Genomic DNA, 27,129 nt, shown 5'->3' with positions numbered 1-27,129 from the left:
CAACTACCTGAAAGGGGGTTCCAAAGAGGATGGCTCTAGACTGTTCTCAATGGTAGCAGATGACAGAACGAGGAGTAATGGTCTCAAGTTGCAGTGGGGGAGGTTTAGATTGGATATTAGGAAAAACTTTTTCACTAAGAGGGTGGTGAAACACTGGAATGCGTTACCTAGGGAGGTGGTAGAATCTCCTTCCTTAGAGGTTTTTAAGGTCAGGCTTGACAAAGCCCTGGCTGGGATGATTTAACTGGGAATTGGTCCTGCTTCGAGCAGGGGGTTGGACTAGATGACCTTCTGGGGTCCCTTCCAACCCTTATATTCTATGATTCTATGATTGAAGATGAGCGCGATTGATTTTCATTTTCCAGAAGGGTGGGGCTTATTTTTCAAAAGTTTGGGAAATGCTGGGCTAAATGGACTTAAGAAGTGTCCATTACTCTGAACACTACCTTATTTGTGAGAGCCAGGCTCTTCTGTTAACTCCTTGATTCTCCAGCTCCTCATTTTGAGTGAGGGAGGAGGAGGAGGAGAACTGAAGTGGGGCAATCCCCATTGCCAGTATAGTAACTTGGACAGTAATGGCTGCTTGATAGCATCATACTTCTGAGGAAGCCCACTGACTTCCTCTTCCCTCCTATGGATTGTGGTGACTGGCAGGGTCATGAGAATTTGTAAGAAAGGTTTTCCCTTCTCCTAGTTCAACTTGTCCCAGTCTTGTTTCAGGACAGTTTATTGAGATCATCGGGGCAAGAGTAGGGGTTGTGCCTATCATGTGACACTTTCTGAATAGAAAGTCTGAGGAATGAAATCACATGTGTGAATTGTGTCCATCCCTAAGACAGCAGCAGAAAGTCACTAGTTCCTCACTTCATTTTTTCTCCAGTGTTTACTTTTACTTAATTGAAAATGTTCTGGTAAATGTACTGTGACTGAACTAGCAGAGTTCTGCTATATACCGGTAATCTAATTTTTAAAAGGAAATCACTGTATTTTTAAAGCGTCAATAATTAATTAGCATTTATTTAAGGACTAACATCTGCTGCTTTTTGTGCTCTATTCTGAAAAGTCTTAACATGTTTTTTTTCTCAAACGTACACAACTTTCTGAAAAACTTTTATATTCCCTGTTAATATCAGTATGTGTGTATGCTATTTTCTTGACTGTGACTTTCACAATGTCATATTGCTTTATTGTGTATAGGGGTTTTCGTCTTACTGGCAACCGTGATCAATCTGAAAAATAAACAGATAAAAAGATATGGAAGCTAAGACCTTTCAGTGGAGAACACTGTCAAAATAGGTCAATTTTTAGACCTACCAACCTTGACAACCTTTTGAACATCAGTAAACATGTTTTTAAACATCATGTATTCCTTTCTCCATTTCAGTGATTATCTGACATCTGTGACAGGGTCGGGCCAGATGGCTATAGGAGAGTAATAGAAGGCAGATATATTAGCCCCAAGCTAAGTAGGTCCCTTTTCCCTGGGTAAGGTAACAGGGAAGGTTCCAGAACAATCAGGAACCTTCTGGAGACAATTAAGACAGGCTGATTAGAACACCTGCAGCCAATCAAGAAGCTGCTAGAATCAATTAAGGCAGGCTAATCAGGGCACCTGGGTTTTAAAAAGGAGCTCACTTCAGTTTGTGGTGTGCGTGTGAGTAGCTGGGAGCAAGAGGCACTAGGAGCTGAGAGTGAGAACGCGGACTGTTGGAGGACTGAGGTGTACAAGCATTATGAGACACCAGGAGGAAGGTCCTGTGGTAAGGATAAAGAAGATGTTGGGAGGAGTCCATGAGGAAATAGCCCAGGGAAGTTGTAGCTGTCACACAGCTGTTCCAGGAGGCACTCGAGACAGCTGAGTTCCACAGGGCCCTGGGCTGGAACCCGGAGTAGAGGGCAGACCCAGGTTCTCCCCAAATCCTCCCAACTCCTGGTCAGACACAGGAGGAGTCGACCTGGATTGTGGGTTCAGAAAAATGGCCAAACTAAGGGCTTCCATGAAGCTCCAAGGCGAGCAAATCCACCAATAAGCGCAAGACCCACCAAGGTGGAGCAGGAACTTTGTCACACATCCTAATTAAATACATGTTTAGGAAACTTTAATCGAAAGCACCATGAAGAAAATTATGTGCTGTTTATGTACAAAATTTTGAGATGACTTTACAAAGACATTACTACAGTGTAAGGCATTCTTTCTACCAGCTTTCTCACAAAGCATAACGATTTAATTTTAGCAGGAATGTTTAGGGCCAGACTTGCACAGGTCTGTGTATGAAATTGTGTACATATATATACATGTTACTACTGAATGCAAAAAACTGTTATATTAGATAGATTATATAACTGGAGGGGACAGGCTGTATACACTACTCTGACCAATCAGGTACCTATTAATGTAGCTGAGCTTATTTGTATGCATACAGCTGTATGCATATAACTGAACATCTGTCTCTTAACTATAAGAATGGTCAGTTAAAATTTGCAAATCTAAGACTCAGATTTTCATTAGGTCTCCACTAATGCACGCTTAAGATCAGCAGACGCATTGGTCTGCAAACACCTGTGTATCTGTATGAACAGGTAAACTGGTACATAACTGTGAATTGCATGTGCAGTTACCTGATTTGTCTGCCCATGTGTAGGCTTTTCCATGTGGAAGTGAGGAACCTACAAATCTTATGTCTGCATTGATAGAAACCTGCTCAAAATTTTGACCTGATTATCCAGAACTTGCTGAAATTTTTTTGTCTAATTGGCCAAGTATATTTTACATAAAATTAGTCTACAGACAAAATATTGGAACTCCAGGGCTGGTTTTTACATCTAGATTTGAATTGCATTGACAGTTGAGTATCTAACTGGGCACACAATTTCCCTGAGATTTTCAACTAGTGTTGTTGAAGAGTATAAAAACATATTGTGACCATTAATGAGAACACAGAAACATGACCGCACCTGAACATGTGGCTTTCTGTATATGTGCAAGTGCATCTTCAAATAGACATATAAGCTGAGTTGTCTACTCTGTATTTAGTCAATATTTTAATATGCGTAAGTAATTGATTTTTTGAAAAGCAGTCTGTTTGTAATGCTTTGTATTGTGTTGTCTAAAGATGAACTTATTGAAGGATGTGTTTGATTTTGAAATTACTTTCACTTTTTTTTATTGTTTTTTATTAGTGGAACAGTTGTGGGAGAGGGGAACCATGTACAACCATTAGTGATTCAGAATATAAAAGAAGTAGAACAAAAATATAAAATTAAGTAAACAATATAAACTAGTTAATCTGAAATCTGTGGTGCAACCTTAACTATGATCATGATTGCTACTACATTTTTAGAGAAACATGTACATTGCACCTAGCAAAATTAGGGCTCCATCCAGCTATAGTTTGCCTTTGTGACTGATGACTATTTCAGAGGGGTACTTCTCCCTTGAAGGCAGCTGCATAGTCCTAGAATTACCATTAAGTAGCCCTCAAAGGCTACTAACATCCTAGGGACAGAGCTACAGAAAAATTTTTCAGGTCGAGTAAAGCCATCATTTCTTCCTGCTGTTCGTGCAGAGGATGTCTGCTATATTTGTACTGAACACTTGACGTCAGTTGAAGCACAGCTCAACCTGCCTGATTTAAAGAACATTTACATTTGATCTAATGCACTATTTACTTAACTTTTTCCAGCACAGTGGTGGCTCTCATTAGTCATTTGTACATTCCACTTAATCAGAGTGGATCAGAATTTAAATTTTTCCAGATCAATATTCATGATTCAGTGACCATATTCTTTTTCACTCTTGGTGTACTTTAAAGGCTGAATAACAATAATTTAAATATTTGTTATAAATTATTTGTAAACAGTCATGATGCAGTGAAGTACTGATACTCAAGAATAAGTTAGCAAGTTTCCAGTGTTAGGCATAGAACAATGAAGTAGGAGGCTTAGAACATTTTTTTTTTCTTTCCTATTCAATAAAACTAGTCAGATTAATATTATACCACAATGGCAACATCTGCCAGGTAAATAAAAGCAAAATATTCTTCCTTAGGAATTTCTGCCTGCTTTAACTAAAGCTGCATATATATTGTGAATGCCAGGAAATTCTGACGTGATTGGATTAAACATTTCTGAAATCTCTTGCATTATTCTGTTTTAGCAACTTCACTGTGCGGTAGTTGGAAGTGAAAATGCCAAGCGATATTTTGAGGCAGTGCAAGGATCAAAGGAACATCAAGGAGAGCTTTTTGGGATCCATAACCTCTTCAAGCTTCGAACCCAGGGGTCCTGCCTTACAAAAGACATCCTGGAGGTGTGAAGCTTTCCTTATGACTTTTGGATATTTGCTTTACATATTTTTTCCTCTTGAAGCATTTTACCATAAATATGAATGTAGTGCCATGCAAAGAAGTATGGTGAAAGTTGAAACAGCAAATGCCTACACTGTGCCTTAATGTAGGGCTGTTACTTTCTCACTTTCAGGCACACCAAAATAATTCCTCTAAAATAAACAAAAATATGGAAAATGTAGTCTTATTAAAACTTGCCAAGAGCTCAATGAAATACATTTCTGTTCCTAATAAAAATACCACAATTGTTTTTGGGACACCTTCTGCATTTATTCATCTGTGTTCACAGATGTATTTTATTTATCAGATACAGTATTTGTCCTTTAAATCAAATTTAAAATACTTTTTTACTATGAAGAAGGTGTTCTGATCTTGCTAACCTTCTGTTTAATGGTTATTAGTTCGGGTGGATAGACATTTTTCATATCATAGAATTATTGCATTTATGTATCATATGCATACATTTTTTTTAAAATGCAGCATTGAAAAGGTTGAGTGGGGCATTCCATTCTAAAATCCCTGTCTTTTGGTTGTTCTCAAACAGTGTATTGAGCCAGATTCAGAGAGTGGTGTAGAGAGAGGTAAAGGATGCATAACATGCACCTCTTTATGTCCCCAGTATGTATGTTTTGCCAAATAAGATTCCCTGAAACTGTTTTTCTTTCTCATATCTGACACCTCCACCCCCTTATATATCACTCCTCAGTCTGGTTTGTGGAGTCTGAGAAGGAGGTTAGGAGCTAAGCTGGTATAAATCACTAACTTTTTAGTTCATAGCATGTGTAGCAAAAAACCAAAATCTTTCATATGAAGATGTAAGAAGACTATGTAAGGTAATGTAAGCCACTGTGCACTTTCACACATATACCTGCTTTGGCTTCTTGATGAGTAAGATACCCCGATTTAAAATTCTTTACCCTTATGTGTGGATAAAGGAGTCTAATTTTATAATATGGGATGCATTGCCTCTGAAGTTGGCCCATTGTGTTAAGAACTCTTTTAAACTGCGAAAGCCATGACCCCGTCACAATCATTCTTAGTATTTGAACTTTGGAGATAAAGCTTCTTAGTCATAGTCTCAGCCAAAGATGAATGTTTCTAGAAAGTTTATAAACAAAATGTGTCTAGCCATATTTTGGAAAAGATACCTGTTTTTCACTTTGGGATACTTCAGCTCAAATCTGTTTTACTAGGAGGAAAACAATTATGTCTTGGTATTTGCTTTAAATAGTCTTTAGTGATGAAAATACTGTCTTTCTGAAAAAAATGTTTAAAAATAGTAAAATTTTGGATGTGTGTAGGATCCACTCAACATGTATAATATGTCAGTTTTCTTACTCATTCGAGGCCTGATCTAACTGTCATTGAGTGTTTCCATCAACTAAAGTGTGGCAGTTTATTTGGGCCTTAAGTGTGAGTGGCCATTTTACTTTTGAACATGTGCACTTCCAGATAAATATGGAAAAATTAAGCTTTGCCCTGTCTGCCCACCTTACCTTGAAGACCACACATGCTGCCTTATTGTGTTGGTAATTTTTATTATAAAATTTTCCTGTCTTGCATCTTTTCTCTTTTAGAGGGAGGGTCAAGTGGAAGCAGGAGTCATGACAGCCACTACATGGCTAAAGGAGGAGCCATCATCATGCAAGTTAGAAATGGTGAGTTGTCTTTGTGCATGTCATACATCAGGGAATGTGGGTGCTATTTTTTCTTCTTGGTCCAGTTAGTGTGTTGAGCAAACATCTTTGACAAAAATTAGACACAAAATTTTTTAAAAGATACAGTATGTAAGGGATAATATCAGAAAGAGAACATTGCTGCAGGATGATGGTCTCTTGCTACCTTCGATTAGAATTTTCAAGAAGATAATGAATATCAGGCAAACTTCCATTAATATGTTTAGTCTGTGGTAATATCCCATCATGATGCCTCTACAGTATTTCTTAAATACCATCAGACTGCTGTGCGTGTATATATTTTGTTAATGGATACTGTTGATGTAGAGGGACAGTTGCTCACTGAGCTGTTGTTGAAATACTGTATTCTGAATGACTTATTTGACAAATGATTTGTTGGACCCGAACCTCAATTGATGTAAGTCAGCCTAGCCCCAGTGATTTCAGTGTTTGTTCACACCAGCTGAGGAGCTGCCCCCACTGTACTTTGAACAGAGAATTTGAAGTAAAATTTGCTCTTTTGCACAAAGCCCAAATAGTTGGTTCGTGTGTTTGTGTGTCAGAGACTGGTTGTGCTCTGTGGTTAGACTGGCCTCGTAATTAGAACTGAAGTCAGGACAGGGTTACCTGAAAAGAGGCAAGGCTGGGACCAAGATAGACAGGAGCAGGGCTGAAACAGGAGCTATCACAGCTGTGGGCAAATGCTTTGCTTAGCCGCTGAACGCTGCTGCTGGGCTTAAGAGCCAGTCTGCTGACTTTTCCAACCGGTTGGGCGGTTTGGCCAATCAGACCCCTAACTATTAACTATAGTCAGTATTCTGTAGCCTAGTAACTGGTATAGTGGTCAGATCCCCTGTGCAAGGGGTTTGGGCTGCTTGCTCCATATAATTGCAGATCCAATAAACCCCCCCACAGGCCATCTTAATGACTTGTTCCTGTTTTCTGAACTTCTTTAGTTTTGTGCTTGGCTACAATAGTCCTTAAGTGATTCTAGAGTAGAAGGTTATATGCGCACAGTTCTTCAAACCATTATAAATGGGAGTGTTGGACCTCAAATCCTAAAAAGTTGGCCACCCTGTTATGTGTTTTCCTTATAAATGATTTGATTATGTAGTGTTTTGGTTTGCACTGTTGAGTTGCTTTTTAACCTACACAACTTGAAAGCTGCACCAAAATGAGTTCAAACTGTAAATGTAATGGTATGTTTACTGGATAAATGCAGGTTGTTCCCAAACAGACAAACAGTAGATAGCATGTGTTATTGTCCCAAACATTTAACACAGTTTACTAATATTGCGGGGGTTTTTTAATCGTCATACACGTGCTATTATTTGGTTAAATATTGTATTGCATACCAAAGCTTCCTACTTGCTTAATATCTGTGTATTGAATGTGTACTTATTTTTGTATAGATTGGGTTTTATAATTTAGTAAAAACCCATTATCTGTATTAGAGAGTCAAAGTTAGAAGTTGTTGTTCCAAATGTATATCTGTTTTAAATAGCTTTTTTGTTTTGTTGTAATGTTAAGTTCTGTGACAATGATTTTCAGTATTTATTTATTTATTTTTTTTAGCATGCAGAGCCAGGTTGTGAAGACGATAAAGCTCCTCTCAAATCGGAGAAAGAGGAATTTGATTTTTACAGTGACTTTAGTGATGATGAACTTGTGGGAAGCTCAAGAACAAAAAGAAGTAGATTTTGCAGTGCAAATGACATGCTAGTTTCACAGAAACAGCTTACCTTAATGCAGTGTGGTTTTCTTAAACTGCTAGAGAGAGAAACTAAAGCTACTGAGGTCACTGATAGTAATGGTGCATCTGATCATGATAGCTCAGATGCCAGGTCTGTGGGCCAAAGAGCAAATGTAGATGTCAAATGCATTGGTCTTCAGAAAAGTAGAAGTCATAGTATTTTGAGACGTCGGAGAACCACTGAATCACCAAATAGAAGTGAAAAACAAGATATGCATTGTGCGATTGTAGCCCCAGATTGGCCTGTTTCATCTGAATCTGAGGAAGAAAAGGACATTGAAAATAAAAATATAGATCAGTGCATTTCAAAGGAAATTGGCATAGTCATGGAGACTGAAGGCAGCTCAGAAGAGAGTGATGATGTCATCTTTCCTTCACAAATTCTAACTCACCAAGAAACTGCTCCTGCTAAAAGTGTTAAAAGAGACAAGGCTGTATCAGAAAAATTGGAAGGGTCAGATACAGAAAAGACCACTAAACATACACCTAAAAGAGACACTTTGGCCTGTAAACAATCTCTATTCCATAATACTAGGTCAGTCTTCACCAAAACAAAGACTTGGAAAAATGCCCAAAAGTCCACAACATATGTGAGAGGCACTAGTGACATAAGTGATGAGTCTGATGATCTTGAAATACCCCTATGGTCCAAATCAAGAAACCAGAAAGCCTTCACTGCTCTTACGTTGAAACAAAAATATGATCGAAATAAGAAGTTCTGTAATTCTTCCAGAACTGTGGTGCAGGCAAACAAGCCAAACAATGGAGAAAAGGAAACCGATTCACAGAATATAGGTGAATTTTCATCCTCTGAAGATGGTTTACCAGTCAAGAAAATTCACTTAAGTAAGCAAAACCACAGGCACAAAAAACAGAGACGCAGAATTCAGTTTGACCCCAAATCACCCTGTCGTGTTAGAGGTGCCTCAGTTATAGTTTCGACACCCAGTCACTCTCATGTGCACAAGACCTCTATAAGTAAGAGAGCATGTGTCAGTCAAGAAGAAAATGTGGGATCAGTGGACAATTTTTTAGGTGATTGTAAAATTTATTATGAGTTTTTGTTCAGCACAATGTAGTAGTACAAATTTAATATGGAGAAGTTTTTTGCAGATATATTAAAGGTGTCACCCTGTCCTTGTTTATATCTGATTTATTAAGAGATCTTTAATATTGTCCTTCCCTTTTTATAGGCCTTGTTGATTTCACTGATTATTTTTATCCTTGTCTCTTCTGATTTTGAGGGCCACTCTGCAATACAGTAGATGCTGCTTAATATCAACCTGGATATTAACAACTTCCAATTAATAGCAACATTTTGCTCGGAACGAATTCCATGCCATTGACATTAATGTTAATGGATTCAGATTGTTAATAGGATTGGCAACGGCATGATGCTTTATTGAGTTTTTTTGGAATAAAGACTCCAGCTGTAGGCAGGCAGGTTTGTACTGCTGCAGCATGGGAAGAAAATGCAGGGAGATGCCTTCCCTCGCTGCAGCCCTGCAAACGTGCTTGCACCTGCAGCCCTGCCCAATGGGGGACCCCTGCTGGAGTCCTGGCACTGCAAGCTGCGAGGGGAGGCTGTGGGCAGGGCAGCAGTATGGAGTTGGGGGCTGTAGCCTGGATGCCAAGGCTTTCCACAGGGAGTTGGGGGTGCTGACGTCTCACGGAGCAGCAAGATACCTCTCACTGCTGTTCCCCTCCCAGTCCCACTCACGAGGAGAGGTACTATGCAGCTCTGCACCCCTGTTCTCCTGATGCTGCCCTATCCGCAGCTTCCCCTCCCGTCGGAAAGCCCCAGCATACAAGCTGCAGCCACCCTCTCCGTTGCTGCCTATCCCCGGGCAGGTTTGGGGAGGTAAAGCCAGAGAAAGCTCATCCCAACACTTCCTTATAATCATAGAATATCAGGGTTGGAAGGGACCTCAAGAGGTCATCTCGTCCAACCCCCTGCTCAAAGCAGGACCAATCCCCAATTTTTGCTCCGATCCCTAAATTGCCCCCTCAAGGATTGAACTCAGAACCCTGGGTTTAGCAGGCCAATGCTCAAACCACTGAGCTATCCTTCCTCGCCCTTTCTGGCTGCAGCCCCACAAAAGTGCCCTTCTTCTTATTGGCAACTGCCAGATAATGGCAATTTTTTGTTGGCAATCCAGGGGTTGCTAATAAGCAGAATCGACTGTTTACATATGTTTCTATTTTTGCTAAACATTTGCAATCACTACAAAAAGAAGCATTAATGTATGATACAATTACATTTTCTAATTTGAGAATGAGTAAATGAGTTCTCACCATAATGTTAACTTTTTTCCTGTTATCAGTAACTGGTAATTTTATCACTGAATATTATTTGAAATATGTACTGTGGTATTGGTAGTATGTATAATATGGAGTAGTTGGGGCGATTAGTCCTTAACTTTGAGCGTTATTATTGCATTCATCTTTTAAAAACTTTGGGTGCCTTGGAGCAAAGTTTGCCATTTCTCGGTATGCAAAAGAAAATTTACTAAAATGGTTGCAGCACTTAAATGGATATTAGCACAACTGAAGGATTTAAGGACAAAGCCCTAGATTTTTGAAGGTATTTAGGTTCCTAAATCCCTTTTGAACATGAGACTTAAGCTCCTAAAGCAGTTAGCCATTGCAACGCTGAGTGCAACAATGCCTAAATACCTTTAAAAATCTAGGCCTAAGTTACAGGCTAACAAAATGTAGGATTTCCAAGTTAACTTTATTTTAACTTTTTCTTTTAAAATTTCAATAGATCTCTATAATAGAGCTGATATATCCAGGCAGTATTTTGGAATGGCCAAAAGAGTTTGATTATACCTTTCTTCTCATGTATTAGACGGTGTTCAAGAAGTGGCTTATATTCATTCAAACCAGAATGTGGTTGGATCAAGCAAGGCTGAGAATCAGATGAGTAACTGGGCAGTGCGAGATGTGTTTGAGTTGAAGCAGTTTTCCCAGCTCCCTGCTAATATAGCAGTCTACAGTGCCAAGGTAAAGAGGAGGATTTGGGAAATGTTGTTTTGTTCTATTTTTATCCTCCTTATTCTCTTTCTTCAAACTTGGTTTTTTGTTAATGGCCACCATGAATGATCTAAGACACTGATGGGAAGAGAAGGAGGAGTTTCAAGTGGAGGCCTAATAAAATAAAATACTGTGGCTACTTCTGTATTGGTCAGCTTTGAAAGTGTTGGGAACTGAGTTGAACAGCACCCTCTGCTGGTTTCTGTAAGACTGTCTCAGAAGTAATATGCTTATCTGTTTTAGAACAGAGATTGGGTACCTGAAATCTAATCCTGTGCCACATTTTCTCTGGTAATAGGACTTGATTTGAGGCCTGGAATCTTCAGTTTCTTTGGTCTAATTAATAAAGTAGCAAGTTACCAGAAAAGAAGGTTGAACCTTCATGGTATTCCAGAGGACTCCCTCACTAGGGCTGGAAAGTGTTTTAGTTAGAATCACTTAAAGTCAAATACAAGTTTGCAGAAAGAGTTTATGTCAAAACGTCTACTATGATTAATTCAACTTTATGGGTCAGTGTAGTCTTCGTTAATGTAAGTCTGAAGTTGAAAATTGAACGCAAGCCTGTTGGGAGCATTTCTAACACTTGCTTAATTTGTAGTGATGAGTATGTTTTTATGCTTTACAGCCATTACATTTCATGTTAAATTACATTTGGAATAGAGATAAGCCTGAGTCTAAACTCGGATAGATCTTCAAGTTTATGTTTCAGACCTATTCATAGAATCATAGAATCATAGAATATAAGGGTTGGAAGGGACCCCAGAAGGTCATCTAGTCCAACCCCCTGCTCGAAGCAGGACCAATTCCCAGTTAAATCATCCCAGCCAGGGCTTTGTCAAGCCTGACCTTAAAAACCTCTAAGGAAGGAGATTCTACCACCTCCCTAGGTAACGCATTCCAGTGTTTCACCACCCTCTTAGTGAAAAAGTTTTTCCTAATATCCAATCTAAACCTCCCCCACTGCAACTTGAGACCATTACTCCTCGTTCTGTCATCTGCTACCATTGAGAACAGTCTAGAGCCATCCTCTTTGGAACCCCCTTTCAGGTAGTTGAAAGCAGCTATCAAATCCCCCCTCATTCTTCTCTTCTGCAGGCTAAACAATCCCAGCTCCCTCAGCCTCTCCTCATAACTCATGTGTTCCAGACCCCTAATCATTTTTGTTGCCCTTCGCTGGACTCTCTCCAATTTATCCACATCCTTCTTGAAGTGTGGGGCCCAAAACTGGACACAGTACTCCAGATGAGGCCTCACCAATGTCGAATAGAGGGGAACGATCACGTCCCTCGATCTGCTCGCTATGCCCCTACTTATACATCCCAAAATGCCATTGGCCTTCTTGGCAACAAGGGCACACTGCTGACTCATATCCAGCTTCTCGTCCACTGTCACCCCTAGGTCCTTTTCCGCAGAACTGCTGCCTAGCCATTCGGTCCCTAGTCTGTAGCTGTGCATTGGGTTCTTCCGTCCTAAGTGCAGGACCCTGCACTTATCCTTATTGAACCTCATCAGATTTCTTTTGGCCCAATCCTCCAATTTGTCTAGGTCCTTCTGTATCCTATCCCTCCCCTCCAGCGTATCTACCACTCCTCCCAGTTTAGTATCATCCGCAAATTTGCTGAGAGTGCAATCCACACCATCCTCCAGATCATTTATGAAGATATTGAACAAAACCGGCCCCAGGACCGACCCTTGGGGCACTCCACTTGATACCGGCTGCCAACTAGACATGGAGCCATTGATCACTACCCGTTGAGCCCGACAATCTAGCCAGCTTTCTGCCCACCTTGTAGTGCATTCATCCAGCCCATACTTCCTTAACTTGCTGACAAGAATACTGTGGGAGACCGTGTCAAAAGCTTTGCTAAAGTCAAGAAACAATACATCCACTGCTTTCCCTTCATCCACAGAACCAGTAATCTCATCATAGAAGGCGATTAGATTAGTCAGGCATGACCTTCCCTTGGTGAATCCATGCTGGCTGTTCCTGATCACCTTCCTCTTATGCAAGTGCTTCAGGATTGATTCTTTGAGGACCTGCTCCATGATTTTTCCAGGGACTGAAGTGAGGCTGACTGGCCTGTAGTTCCCAGGATCCTCCTTCTTCCCTTTTTAAAGATTGGCACTACATTAGCCTTTTTCCAGTCATCCGGGACTTCCCCGGTTCGCCACGAGTTTTCAAAGATAATGGCCAATGGCTCTGCAATCACAGCCGCCAGTTCCTTCAGCACTCTCGGATGCAACTCGTCCGGCCCCATGGACTTGTGCACGTCCAGCTTTTCTAAATAGTCCCTAACCACCTCTATCTCCACAGAGGGCTGTCCATCTCTTCCCCATTTTGTGATGCCCAGCGTAGCAGTCTGGGAGCTGACCTTGTTAGTGAAAACAGAGGCAAAAAAAGCATTGAGTACATTAGCTTTTTCCACATCCTCTGTCACTAGTTTGCCTCCCTCATTCAGTAAGGGGCCCACACATTCCTTGGCTTTCTTCTTGTTGCCAACATACCTGAAGAAACCCTTCTTGTTACTCTTGACATCTCTGGCTAGCTGCAGCTCCAGGTGCGATTTGGCCCTCCTGATAACATTCCTACATGCCCGAGCAATATTTTTATACTCTTCCCTGGTCATATGTCCAACCTTCCACTTCTTGTAAGCTTCTTTTTTATGTTTAAGATCCGCTAAGATTTCACCATTAAGCCAAGCTGGTCGCCTGCCATATTTACTATTCTTTCGACTCATTGGGATGGTTTGTCCCTGTAACCTCAACAGGGATTCCTTGAAATACAGCCAGCTCTCCTGGACTCCTTTCCCCTTCAAGTTAGTCCCCCAGGGGATCCTGGCCATCCGTTCCCTGAGGGAGTCGAAGTCTGCTTTCCTGAAGTCCAGGGTCCGTATCGTGCTGCTTACCTTTCTTCCCTGTGTCAGGATCCTGAACTCAACCAACTCATGGTCACTGCCTCCCAGATTCCCATCCACTTTTGCTTCCCCCACTAATTCTACCCGGTTTGTGAGCAGCAGGTCAAGAAAAGCGCCCCCCCTAGTTGGCTCCTCTAGCACTTGCGCCAGGAAATTGTCCCCTACGCTTTCCAAAAACTTCCTGGATTGTCTATGCACCGCTGTATTGCTCTCCCAGCAGATATCAGGAAAATTAAAGTCACCCATGAGAATCAGGGCATGCGATCCAGTAGCTTCCGTGAGCTGCCGGAAGAAAGCCTCATCTCCCTGGTCCGGTGGTCTATAGCAGACTCCCACCACTACATCACTCTTGTTGCACACACTTCTAAACTTAATCCAGAGACACTCAGGTTTTTCTGCAGTTTCGTACCGGAGCTCTGAGCAGTCATACTGCTCCCTTACATACAGTGCTACTCCCCCACCTTTTCTGCCCTGCCTGTCCTTCCTGAACAGTTTATAACCATCCATGACAGTACTCCAGTCATGTGAGTTATCCCACCAAGTCTCTGTTATTCCGATCACGTCATAGTTCTTTGACATCACCAGGACCTCCAGTTCTCCCTGCTTGTTTCCAAGGCTTTGTGCATTTGTATATAAGCACTTGAGATAACCTGTTGATCGCCCCTCATTCCCAGTATGAGGCAGGAGCCCTCCCCTCACAGACATTCCTGCCTGTGCTTCCTCCCGGTATCCCGCTTTCCCACTTACCTCAGGGCTTTGGTCTCCTTCCCCCGGTGAACCTAGTTTAAAGCCCTCCTCACTAGGTTAGCCAGCCTGCTCGCGAAGATGCTCTTCCCTCTCTTCGTTAAGTGGAGCCCGTCTCTGCCTAGCACTCCTTCTTGGAACACCATCCCATGGTCGAAGAATCCAAAGCCTTCTCTCCGACACCACCTGCGTAGCCATTCGTTGACTTCCACGATTCGACGCTCCCTACCTAGGCCTAGGACGAGAACACCACTTGCGCCTCCAACTCCTTTATCCTTCTTCCTAGAGCCACATAGTCCGCAGTGATCCGCTCAAGGTCATTCTTGGCAGTATCATTGGTGCCCACGTGGAGAAGCAGGAAGGGGTAGCGATCCGAGGGCTTGATGAGTCTCGGCAGTCTCTCCGTCACATCGCGAATCTTAGCCCCCGGCAAGCAGCAGACTTCTCGGTTTTCCCGGTCAGGGCGGCAGATAGATGACTCAGTCCCCCGGAGGAGAGAGTTTGTTTGTTGGTTTTAATCTGCATTCCTGAATGCTTGGGGCATTCTGATTTGGATCCAGATTTCAGACACTTAAGTGGGAATGTTCACATCCAGGTTTTTGGTTTGGGGGTTCATGTTTAATTTGGACTTAGATGGACACCATCAATTTATCTATTTGTAAAGATGAATCTAACCATTCCCCAGTCATTTTTTTCCATACTACAAACATTTGTAGTTCCCCTAGGCTGATCCCCAGGATGAACCACAAATGTTTGTAGCCTAAAGCAAATGTTTGGGGTACATTCAGTTTAGTCTTCACAGATGTGTTTAGCTACCATGAATAAACTAACAATCATTTAACTCAAGGTAAAAACTCTAGTCTGGATCTACATATATTAGGTCATGCCCATGCATTTCCTCATTAACAGGTGTGCTTCCAGCACTATTGATGTAGTGTAAATAATTGTTCTATTAGCAAGGGGTGTTGAAGCAATATTATGCTGGGAAGATCAAAAAAGCCAATCAGCAATAAGTGAGATCTTTTCTATAGTAAAAGTATTTGTATTTGAATCTCTCCCCTAAATAGACCATCAGGTAAAAATGCGCAAGAATACCACAGAAAGATCCCAGCCCCTAATAGCCAGGATTGACAACATCACTAGAATGCAGGACAAATGAAAGAAAAATTTGAGGAGAGTACTGGGGCTTAATGACTCTAACGCCTGCTGTGTCTCTGATATTAGGCTATGGGATTTTAAAGGCTTTTCTGTTGTTCAAATGATTTGTTTCTCATTACACCCGAATTCAGAATTTTCATGCCCACAGGTGTTAACAAATTAATTTCTCCGATTAGCTGTCAATCGATACGTTTCAAGGGTATTTGGTTTCTTAAACCAGAAGCAACAGTAACATCAATTAACTTGAAGAGATTGAAAAAGGAAGGAAAACATCAATAATGGTGGGAAAAACTGCCAGTTGACTTCATTCCCTGTTTTTACTCTGACATAAAGGCATTAATTTAGCAGTAATCGCTAGATGTCTGTCTCTTCTAAAATATAGAGCTCTGAATTTTTCGTGCTCTTCTTAAAGAGCTGCTGATGCCTTGTAGAAAACTTTGAAAAATGATCCACTTTTAGGAACAACTTTGCTGCTACTTTTTCTGTTTTCTCCTTTCCTTGTTGCTTTATTTTTAATACAAGGACTTTGTATGAAAGGCAAATTATGGTTGCTCTGGTGTTCATCTCTTTTTGCCATTTATTTTTCACTTATTCAGTCAGTTTAGGACATTGTAAGGTGACGTGGCAAATACTGCAAAGAAAATTGTGAGGAATCAAATGAGGAATAGTCAAGAAAAGAAACATGCAAATTACTCTAGTGTTCTTAAAAACAGGTTTAAGTACTATCAGCCACAAAAATTCTTAATGAAAAAATCTTGTGGAGTCATGAGGAGTTTCAAGTATAATCCTGGTAGAGTTTTTGGTATGCTCATTTTATTCTCATAGTTCTCAAAACAAGGTTAGCCCTGGTCTACACTGGGTGCGGGGGGATCGACCTAAGATACACTACTTCAGCTACACAAATAGCGTAACTGAAGTCGACGTATCTTAGGTCGACTTACCTGGCCGTGAGGATGGAGGCAGGTCGACCACTGTTGCTCCCCCATCGACTCCGCTTCTGTCTCTCGCGAGCTGGAGTTCCGGAGTCGACGGGGAGTGCGTTCGGGGATCGATTTATCGTGTCTAGATGAGACACGATAAATCGATCCCCGATAGATGGATCACTACGCGCCGATCCAGCGGGTAGTGAAGACCTGCCGTTAGAAGATTTGGACAGAACAACTGAATGCCCTCATGAAAGCTTTGACTCTGCTCTTCAGAAGCACTGTCTTGGCATCTGTTTACAAGAAGTTTCCATATGCATTAATGTTCTCTTCGATTTCTATGTTCACACTCCTTAATATGATTTTTTTTTTTTAATATAGGGATTTTTTTGTGATCTCCTGTAGGTCTTAGTCCTCTCAGCTGATGCCTTCCTCAGGTACAACATAGCATGAAAATATCTGCAGTGTGTTACATTTTACCTCTGGCCTTTTAAATATCTGATCCGGTTTTATTGTTTTTTTTGGGGGTAGGGTTTTTTGTTTTATTTTTACAGTTTCATCTTCTTTTTTTCCCCTAAGCATCTCTGGAGAAGGATTGAACATCAGAATAATCTCATTTTCTTTCCTGTAGTGGATCAGTCTCTTCTCGTGGGCATTAACAAAATATCCCTTCCTATTCCCTTTTCCATGCCAACTTCATCATGTTAAATTAATGTTTTTTATAATATGTGTGTAATGTTACACTTCCAACTTTGTAAAGCTGAAATTTATAAACACATTTCAGAGATGATAGAAAATAGAGTTATATCTCTGAAAGAAAGGGATACAAAAATATTAAAAGATGTCTGACACACTAAGGGAATGGCCAACTGAAGTAGCTGAATTTTAGAGCAAGAAATAAAATGCTTGCGGAAAACTAGGCTTGATTGGAGATATTTCTTTATTTCTGACACCCTTGAGAAAATTAAATTGAAGGTGGAGAATAGTATACGTTATGAGTAGGGCTGTCAAGTGATTAAAAAAATGAATTGCAATTAATTGTGCGATTAATCGCACTGTTAAACGATAATAGAGTACCATTTATTTAAATATTTTTGGAGGTTTTCTATATTTTCAAATGTATTGATTTCAATTATAACACAGAATACAAAGTGTACAGTGCTCATTTTATATACCTTTTGATTACAAATATTTGCACTGTAAAAACAAAAGAAATAGTATTTTTAAATTCACCTAATGCAAGTACTGTCGTGCAATCTCTGTATCATGAAAGTTGAACTTACAAATATTGAATTATGTACAAAAAACCCTGCATTCAAAAATAAAACAATGTAAAACTTGAGAGCCTATAAGTCCACTCAATCCTATTTCTTGTTCAGCCAATTGCTCAGATGAACAAGTTTGTTTACATTTCAAGGAGATAATGCTGCCCGCTAAAGATTCATGCTTCAACCACCATTCCACAGGCATCCATGCTGATGACAGGTTCTGCTTGGTAACAATCCAAAGTAGTGCAGACCGAAGCATATTCATTTTCATCGTTAGAGTCAGATGCCACCAGCAGAAGGCTGATTTTCTTTTTTGGTGGTTCAGGTTCTGTAGTTTCAGCATCGGAGTGTTGCTCTTTTAAGACTTCTGAAAGCATGTTCCACACTTCGTCCCTCTCAGATTTTGGAAGGCACTTCAGATTCTTAAAGCTTGGGTCGGGTGCTGTAGCTATCTTTAGAAATCTCACATTGGTACCTTCTTTGCATTTTGTCAAATCTGCAGCGAAAGTGTTCTTAAAATGAATAACGTGCTGGGTCATCATCCGAGACTACTATAACATGAAATATATGGCAGAATGCAAGTAAAATCGATCAGGGGACATACAGTTCTTCCCCCAGGAGTTCAGTCACAAATTTAATTAACAGATTATTTTTCTAATGAGCGTCATCAGCATGGAAGCATGTCCTCTGGAATGGTGTCCGAAGTATGAAGGGGCATATGAATGTTTAGCATATCTGGCATGTAAATGCCTTGCAGTGCTGGCTACAAAAGTGCCATGCTAACACCTTTTCTCACTTTCAGGTGACATTGTAAATAAGAAGATGGCAGCATTATCTTCCGTAAATGTAAAAAAACTTGTTTGTCTTAGTGATTGGCTGAACGAGAAGTAGGACGGAGTGGACTTGTAGGCGCTAAAGTTTTGCATTGTTTTGTTTTTGAATGCAGTTATGTAACAAAAAAAAATCTACATTAAGTTATACTTTCACGATAAAGAGATTGCACTACAGTATTTGTATAAGGTGAATTGAAAAATACTGTTTCTTTTGTTTATCATTTTTACAGTGAAAATATTTGTAATCAAAATACTAATATAAAGTTAGCACTGTACACTTTGTATTCTGTGTTGTAACTGAAATCAATATATTTGAAAATGTAGAAAAACCTCCAAAAATACTTAATAAATTTCAATGGTATTCTATTGTTTAACAATGCGATTAAAACTGTGATTAATCGTGATTAATTTTTTTAATTGCAATTAATTTTTTTGTTAATTGTGTGAGTTAACTGCGATTAATCAACAGCCCTAATTATGAGTCAAGACAATATGCTGTAAAAATATTTACATATTAAATAAAAATATAAAAAAATTTAAAAAAATAAAAAAATGAAAAATATTTATGCTGGGAGTTTTCTTCAGATTATATTATATCATTCTTTGATTAACCCAAAACATGAATTATTATATGAATGCTCTGTAGTAAGAATTCAGCCAAATGCAAACTGGAAAAACTATAGCTAATAATATGGTAACTGGATAAACGTGACTGCAGCAAAAATCAATCAACAGAGGAAATAAGAAAAGCTTAGTATACACAAAAAGAAAAGAAGTACTTGTAGCACCTTAGAAATTAACAAATTTATTTGAGCATAAGCTTTCGTGAGCTTATGCTCATATGCCCCTTCATACTTCGGACACCATTCCAGAGGACATGCTTCCATGCTGATGACGCTCATTAGAAAGCTTATGCTCAAATAAATTTGTTAATCTCTAAGGTGCCACAAGTACTCCTTTTCTTTTTGCGGATACAGACTAACACGGCTGCTACTCTGAAACCTGAGTATACACAGACACTTTTCATTCATGTACTGTATAATCAGAAATATTCTGAATGTGAATGGGCTTATCAATCCTGCGTACCTGAGAAGTAAAGATGGGATTAATGCATACATTAAAAAGCAGAAGGTGGATTGGATTACAGCTGGAGTGAATTACAGAAATCATGAAGGCTGCTCCCTTAGTGGAGAGATGGGTGGCTTGGGAGAAGGAGCTGTGCCGTGAGCAGCCGGATGGGCTTATGGGCTATCCCACCTGTTCAGGAAGATGAGTTCCTGAATAGTAAATAGACTTGAAAGGGCTTAGTTGTAGCAAGCTTGAGTCTTATTATTTGTTTGAGATACACCAAGCTGTTCTTTGTTTTGTGTTTTTTCTAACCTACACTTAATGTGAAAGGGCTTGATTTAGCCTTTTAAAGTGAGCAACTGTACTCAACATTTACAATAATGAATGGCTAAAACATATCAAACTATTGAAATTTAGAATCTGTCATAACATTCTTAATATAAAGACTAAAATCTGAAATTAAAAAAAAAACAGCTTGAAGATTTGAGTCTTCTTTCCCAATTTTAAAAGTAATAAAACTAATACAATTAAATATACACTACCTGTCCTAAAAAAGAAATAGAGAATAAACTTTATCCAGATTTGCAATGACTATACTTCATCCAATGTTTCTTGGTATAAATATAAATCTTTAAAGCCAAACTAAATTCTGTTTCTTGGACACTAAGGTCTTTGAAGGCAAACTGTTTTGAATGTCTTTTGGACAGAGCAATGGTCGAGTCCAACAAAATTCTAGTAATCAGATAGAGGCAGGAAGGACTTTGGACTCTATAACACACAGTGTTATTGACCATTCCAAATTTGAAAGCATAGAAGACAGCAGGTACTCTAGAGTCTGAGCATGAGCCAAAATAGGTAGAAGAAGCAGGAGGCAAGATGGTAATTGTCAATCCTCCAATCCTTGGAAATGAACTTGACTCCCTCAGTGCTCCTTTATGTGGTAGAAAATTATGTTAATTTCTGGATTACTGCAAGAAAACAACAGTAAATGTTTCTTTGATCATAGTTGGATTACACCTTAGGCACTACTAAAGATTCTGTTAACCACCTTTTACCATCCCTCACACTGATGCAAGTCTGAGAAGATTGGGAGAAGTACACATCATCTCACAATAGTTCTGGGGACCTGTCAAGACAGGAAAAGGAACTTAGTATAAACACACATTGAAGCTCAGAGCGATGAGGATCTATACTAGCATGATACCATCTGAAAATATCTTCCAGCTATCTCAGCTGCAGTAACAGTAATTTACACAAACAAACAAGATTGGACCACAAATCTACAGCTAGACAGGGAGGTTGTGTGGTGTTTCCAATAAAGACTGTTTTTCTGTTACCTATGACTTTTGTACACCAAGGGAACCATCATAAATAAACTTCCTCAGTATACAGCAGCTCATCCTTGAAACATAATCAAGGAGGTACAGTGGTCTCCCTTAAAAACTGCAGTTTTGCTTTAAATAATGTGGTTATGTCAATATTTATAGTTTTGCTTAAACTGCTCTATATCTGCTACAAGTAGTACCTAGTATAAAACACATACGGAAATAAAAGTATTTACTTAAGAATTTTGGCAATTAAAATGCATCCCTCTGTATAACAGAGGAGACTCAGCAGCCTGAGATAATCTACGATGTATATATTAATAGCAAACCAGAATGTCAAAAGAAGGATGTACATCTCAAAGCGAAAAGACTTAAGGACAGCAGAGGTGCCTTCTCATAAACTGGGTAAATGTTATGTTAACTGTTCCTATGGATACAGCTCATCTAGATGACCTTGATCAAGGGGAAATTTCAATTTAGGCATTAATAACTCCAAATTAGCAAAGGAAGGCATAATTCTCCTAAGTGGAGATGGTGGTGGAGCAGCGGATCTTGCTGGAGATCAGAAGATACTGTTGATGGTATAATATGGATTAGTGATGCATGTCAGGCCAGCCTGTTTAACTTAAAAGCATAAGTATTTGAAGGATGAAGTTGAAGGAAAAGGTATTACTATGACAGTCACCTCAATGATCCTTACCTCTAGACACCTTCCACTACAGTAGCTCACTTGAAGAGATGAATCGAGCTTCCCTTTATTACAGGCAAGCCTGGGTGTCCTAAAGGTTAAGGTGTGATGTGGTTGGGATGTTGCTGTTCAGAGGTTGTGATTAAATATCCTGAAATCTCATTGTGTGTTTGTAGCCAGCATATTGGACTCATTGGACAAACAAATCATTTTCTGTCACACACATACTAATAAAAACACCTTATATCTGAAGTTGTCCATATGGAAACTCAACTTAGTAGGTTCTCTTTCATGTCCTACCAGGTTGTCTTTTGATTGGCCATATTAACAAGCAGTAGAATCTGATGCTCTATCAATAGAAAACTTTACCTCTTACATCTTTCAAAAAGATAACTTTATGTTAAAAACCACTTCCACAGATCTCAACAGCTTGTTATTCTGTGTACTTCCCAAAAACTTCAGTGTTCCGTACCCCTGAGCAAAGCGCTTTAAAAATATAGAGATCACTAAAGTCTATGGAAAGGCTTTGGCTTTGCTCCTCTCCTCCCAATAGTGGAGACAAAAATGTGCCCAGCTCTCTGAGAGCACAATGATGCAAGGCATAGATGGGAAAATCTCACCAGGCTTCAGGATTCTAACGACTTGATCCACAGTCTCCTGGGTTCAAAGGTCATCTAGCAAAAGAAAAATCCACAGCTGCCCCTTGTTCCAATGTTCGCATCTTCACAAAATAAGCTGTCATTTATTTAACAATAGATGCAATTTAAGATAGGCGGGTTTCCCCATCCATAGAACTGGTCTGAATGAAGAAGGTTCCTCTTGAAGAAAATAGTTTTCCTGTTAATTTTTCCGCACCTTACTGTGCTTTGCCCATCCTCAACTAATTTAATGGGATCCAGAGGGCCCATCATCTTCAGCATTTGTTTCCATAAAAATGATTCATAGTTCTGTTGTCAGTGCATGAACAACCACAGACTTGCTTAAAATATTGACATTATTACAAGGGGAGTTTACCTACGTTAATAATGTGTCACCATATGTTACAAAGAAAACCTGTGCTTGTATTCTCTGCCAGGGGGTGATATCAGATGGAAAGGAAGTATATTCAAATGGAAAAAGTTTCTGAAGGGGGAAAAATATTCAGTGCAAAGGAAGCAGTGGATTGGATAGCGTGTTCTTCTGTAGCCATCATTTTAGAAAAGATGAAGAACCCAGGTCAGTCCCCGCCTCACTGATTTCAGCCTTACTAAAGACAAGGACCAAAAGTCATGACAGCTATGCAAATAACAAAACCAAGCTTTTACACATTCCTCCAGGAGTGAGGTAAATAGTAGGGAGAAAATATAGGTGATCACATATTTCTTCAGAGCTGACATGCCCACTAAATATTTGCACAGTTTGCATTTCCATTTTTCTTATGCACAGGGTGACTAAAGACTGTAGCAGCCTAGCAGATTTTCAGTGGTGGATGTTTGATTTATTTCCCTTAATATTCTTTTGCTTTTTTGGACTCCTATTAGTGAACTTTTTTTTTTTTTTTTTTAGTTAAACATAAAAGAAATAAAAGCTTCCCAGAGCCAAGATGAAATGTCCTCTTCTGCTGTTTCCAGTCTATTCTGAATTGAATGTCTGGATTCCATAATTAATTCCCTAATTAATTTCAGTGTTAATTGGCAAAAACAGTCTACATGAAAATTCAAAAGTAGAGGGGTCTGGGATGGCCTTTCTTTAGCTCTTTTAAAGCTGATTTTTACTTTTATTTTTCTGAAAGGATTTTTTTTTAAGCGGGGGAAGAAGAATTTGAAGAAGGGGGAAAATTTACTTCACAAAACAATTATAAAAACAGGGGCACGGCATATTTAAGTATTTTGAAAAACTGATAATATCCTACATTAGAGCTAATTTGCTCTCAAAAATGGAAATGCTTTAGTCACAAAACTTGTACTGTACCTGTGGGTTATATGGAGCTTTGGGGTTGTGGGGGTTTTTTTTGTTTTTTTTTTTTCTTCCAGTCAACTGCATGTTTTCAACTTAAGTTTACTTAAAGTTTTACTGAAAAGAAATGTACAAAGACAGCCATTCAATTGAGGATTAATTACTATGGCAACTGAAATGTGGTGACTGAAAAGGGGGAGGATGTATTCTCCCCTCAACTTCCTGCCAGCTGTCATATTCAACCTCTGCGGCATGAATCCTGGCCAAAATATAGAGTGTGACCAGCTCTAAGAAACTATATCTGTATTTTTATAAATTGGTACAAGTATCACACTATAAAAGAAGACTTAATCCCCTGAATTGGATGACAGACACTTGGCACTCTTGCCAGTGTTTGACAGAGAAATAACTGGATGCTTTGTAGTAAAACCTGGATTAATGGTAAACCCCTCTTTATGTTATTGCAGTGTGGTGTAAATGAGAGAACTAAGCATGCTGTCAGTCTAGAAAAAAATGTGCCCTTTGTATACCCAGTGCAGGTTTACGTGCTGCTCAGAATACTGTAAATACAAAAGTTGTGTTATTAAGAACTCCTCTTTATCGTATTTGTAGTATATTGGCATTTTTTAGATTGCTTAAACAAAGGATTTCCATCAGCTGTAGTAGATTTGATTGCAATATGTTTATACAGCTTTTTCATTCATCCAGGAAAGATAGGTTGTTTACAGCGAGTAGACATTGGGGAGATAACGTTCCATTATCCTGCCCTTTTAGGATAGGGAAGGCTATTCTGCTTTAAAATAATTGTTCCCAAATGATTGACCTGTAATGTTGTTTCGTTAAGGTTACTATTTCAACGTATTATGGAATTAACCCTTTCAGTGTAATTTTTAATGTCCTATACACACAATTTTGTAAAGCTTATAGCTGTTGGGTAGATGTTGTTCTGGGCTATCTGCAATAATCAGGAAATGTGGTTTTGAGGTCTTCTGACTTCTAATAGAATAAGCAATTACCAACTGGTCTTGAGATCTGAGACAAGCTAGTGGTTCTTCCCCTTTTTCAACAACAACAATGATTATGATGATTGATTTGTGGTTAGGTTTTCTGATGTACTAAGGCGATATGTCACTTGAATGAATTAATCCTGTTAACCAGCTAAAAAGGGGAAAGAAATTGCTGCTGCCCCTGAAAATATGTTCTCTCCATCTGACTGGAGAAGAGGCAGTGAAAATTGTGCAGAGCAGAGAGACATCTGTCCTTGGTTGACCTGGTAGCCTATTATGAGCACTTCCCAGTTCCAAGCTTGAGATCACAATTTCAGGAATGGTGTCTCAATCTATGGCTGATCTGAAGTTGAACATGCCAGAAAGGCAGAGCGTTGAATGTTGCATGGAAGGCAAGGAAGTAGAAAAGCTGTGTATTGCTCTGAGGACTTCTGCCTCATCTGGACTAGTTTGGGCTGTTCCTGTCCGGACTAAAGAATGTTTCACCTCTGTAGTTGATGGGAACATTCTTGTTGGACAGTTACAGGTAAGTCTAATTGAGGAGTAGTGATTTTTTTTAACTGATGAAAATACAAAGTAGTGGAATGCTGGCCCCTGTATAAACTAGTCTAGTGTAAATGGAGAGTATGGCTGTATATAGACTGATATTGTGATGCCTGTCTTGGATGTTGGCAGAATCTGTTGATATCTGGACCATAGCCATATAAAAAGGAACTGGGGCTAATATTATGGGAAATGGAATCAAACCCAGTCCCTTCACAGAGAGCCACTTGCTTTCATTGGTTTTTCTCAGCGCAGTTCCCAAACAAAGAGTTAAAAAATATGAATGTTTCAGAGGACTTCAGTTAACAACCAAAATTTCTTCATCACTAGCTATCTCCCCACTCAGTTAGAAGGGGGCAAAGGTGACAGTTTATCACCTTTGTGCCTCACTGGTCCCTGCAGTAACTAGAGGCTGGCTCAAGTTCCAGCAAAAGTTAGAGTAGCCTCAGCGATGCTGCAATATGTGCCATTTGATAATTGCTCCCAAGGGGCTGTTACACTAGCTGGGGGATCACTTGAGCAACAAAGCATTCCAGCCCCATCCATACCCTCAACCATTTTCCTGAAATGTCTTCTACAGTGTGGGGCAAATGGTGGTGACATAAAGCTGGTTATACTAGCTCTTTGACACCTAAGGAATCCTTATCAGCTCAGTAAGGGCAGCTTTCTGCCTGCTTTGCACCACAGAGGGGCTGAAATAAGGCCGGGGTCTGGTCCTTACTGTTGTTGGTTTTTTTTATTTTTTATTTTTATTGTTACATCTTTAAGGAAGTCTTGGAAGTAATTTAGTCCCTCAGTACATTGTAATTTAGAGTTCTGTTGGTTTCTTCATAGTGTGAAGAATATACTTCTATTAAAAGGATTCCGCTGATTGAACTCTGTGGTATTATGAAATATTAATTATATGGGGACAGACTCAGAACCCCTTGCTCACACTAGTGAGCAAGTGCTCTAATTGACTTCAAAAAGTCTATCACAGAATTAGGTCTGATAATGGATGTGAAATTGCAGGGAGTTGGTTTCCTTTTGGAAGAAATTAAGTTGAGGAATCGAATATTGGGGTTTGTAATTATATTAAGAACCTTCCTAATATTCTGTATTACAAGTACAACAGATGAAAACAATTTTAGCAGCTTTTTTTTTAACATGTAATTTTAGTCCCCCTTACTTAAAGACAATGATAACTTCATGAGCCATTTTAAACATAATCCTTACCGTTTGTATCTTGAATATTGTGGGGACAGACACCTTAGATTAGATAGACACTAACACTTGTAATTACAGTATTATCTTCATATTTGATGAACTGTAGATAAAAGAACAATTCTGCTTTCAGACTACCAGATGTGAGGCAAGTGTATTATGGTATAACAGTAGCTGTTCCATGGTTCTTGATGAAGCTAGCTATATTGTGATCTTGGCTGTATGGGTATCGTGTTGAAGAGGAACTAGATAATGCATATGATCCGTAAGGAAGAGTGATCCTGACTACATTATTCTTTGAGCAGCTTCTTGCTTGCAGAGTAGTGGAGTTTCTTAGAGAGAGAGCCTTTCTTCATGCTTATCTGTCTGGAAGTGGGTGGTAGAAAAAACCAAAAATGAAGTGAACAAGAGTAATCTAAAGTTGCAGATTTCATATGTTCTAGCAAATACAGAAAACATACCCAAATACAGTGAAAACTGTGGATAAGAAAGTTTCTTAAAAAGTATAATGAAAGGTGGCAACAACTCGTATGTAATGTGAGAAAAGCCACTGGAAAGAAAAGCAGAGGAAATTTTTAAGGAGAGGAAAAAATGGAAGTAAACAGACTATTTGGGACTGTGAATGAGTCCCATTGGAAAATTCAGTGGTCCAAAGTCTGTGGACCTTCAGGACATGGTGCAGGCTCCATCTGTTCTGTCAGTTTTTGA

General features: G+C 39.4%; 1 protein-coding gene across 14 annotated transcripts in view; it reads left to right on the top strand.

Moving 5' to 3' along the window:
- The window catches only part of ERCC6L2 (ERCC excision repair 6 like 2), a 231,730-nt gene that overhangs the window by 61,976 nt on the left and 142,625 nt on the right, over positions 1-27,129 (top strand). For 12 of the 14 annotated variants that reach the window (XR_012668542.1, XR_012668543.1, XR_012668544.1 and 9 more), the window contains 4 exons: positions 4,157-4,309; positions 5,924-6,004; positions 7,598-8,810; positions 10,627-10,781. Coding sequence is in view for 10 of the 14 variants with exons in the window: in XM_075128642.1 (XP_074984743.1) it covers positions 4,157-4,309; positions 5,924-6,004; positions 7,598-8,810; positions 10,627-10,781 (1,602 nt within the window). In the remaining 4 variants the exon portion in view is untranslated. Of the gene's footprint in view, positions 1-4,156; positions 4,316-5,923; positions 6,005-7,597; positions 8,811-10,626; positions 10,782-16,932; positions 17,192-27,129 lie in introns of those variants that run through there. The other 2 variants (XM_075128649.1, XM_075128650.1) reach the window with 2 other exon arrangements.

Source organism: Caretta caretta, chromosome 5, assembly GCF_965140235.1.
Source record: "Caretta caretta isolate rCarCar2 chromosome 5, rCarCar1.hap1, whole genome shotgun sequence".
Taxonomy (NCBI): Eukaryota; Metazoa; Chordata; order Testudines; family Cheloniidae; genus Caretta; species Caretta caretta.
This window is presented reverse-complemented; position numbering and strand designations above follow the sequence as displayed.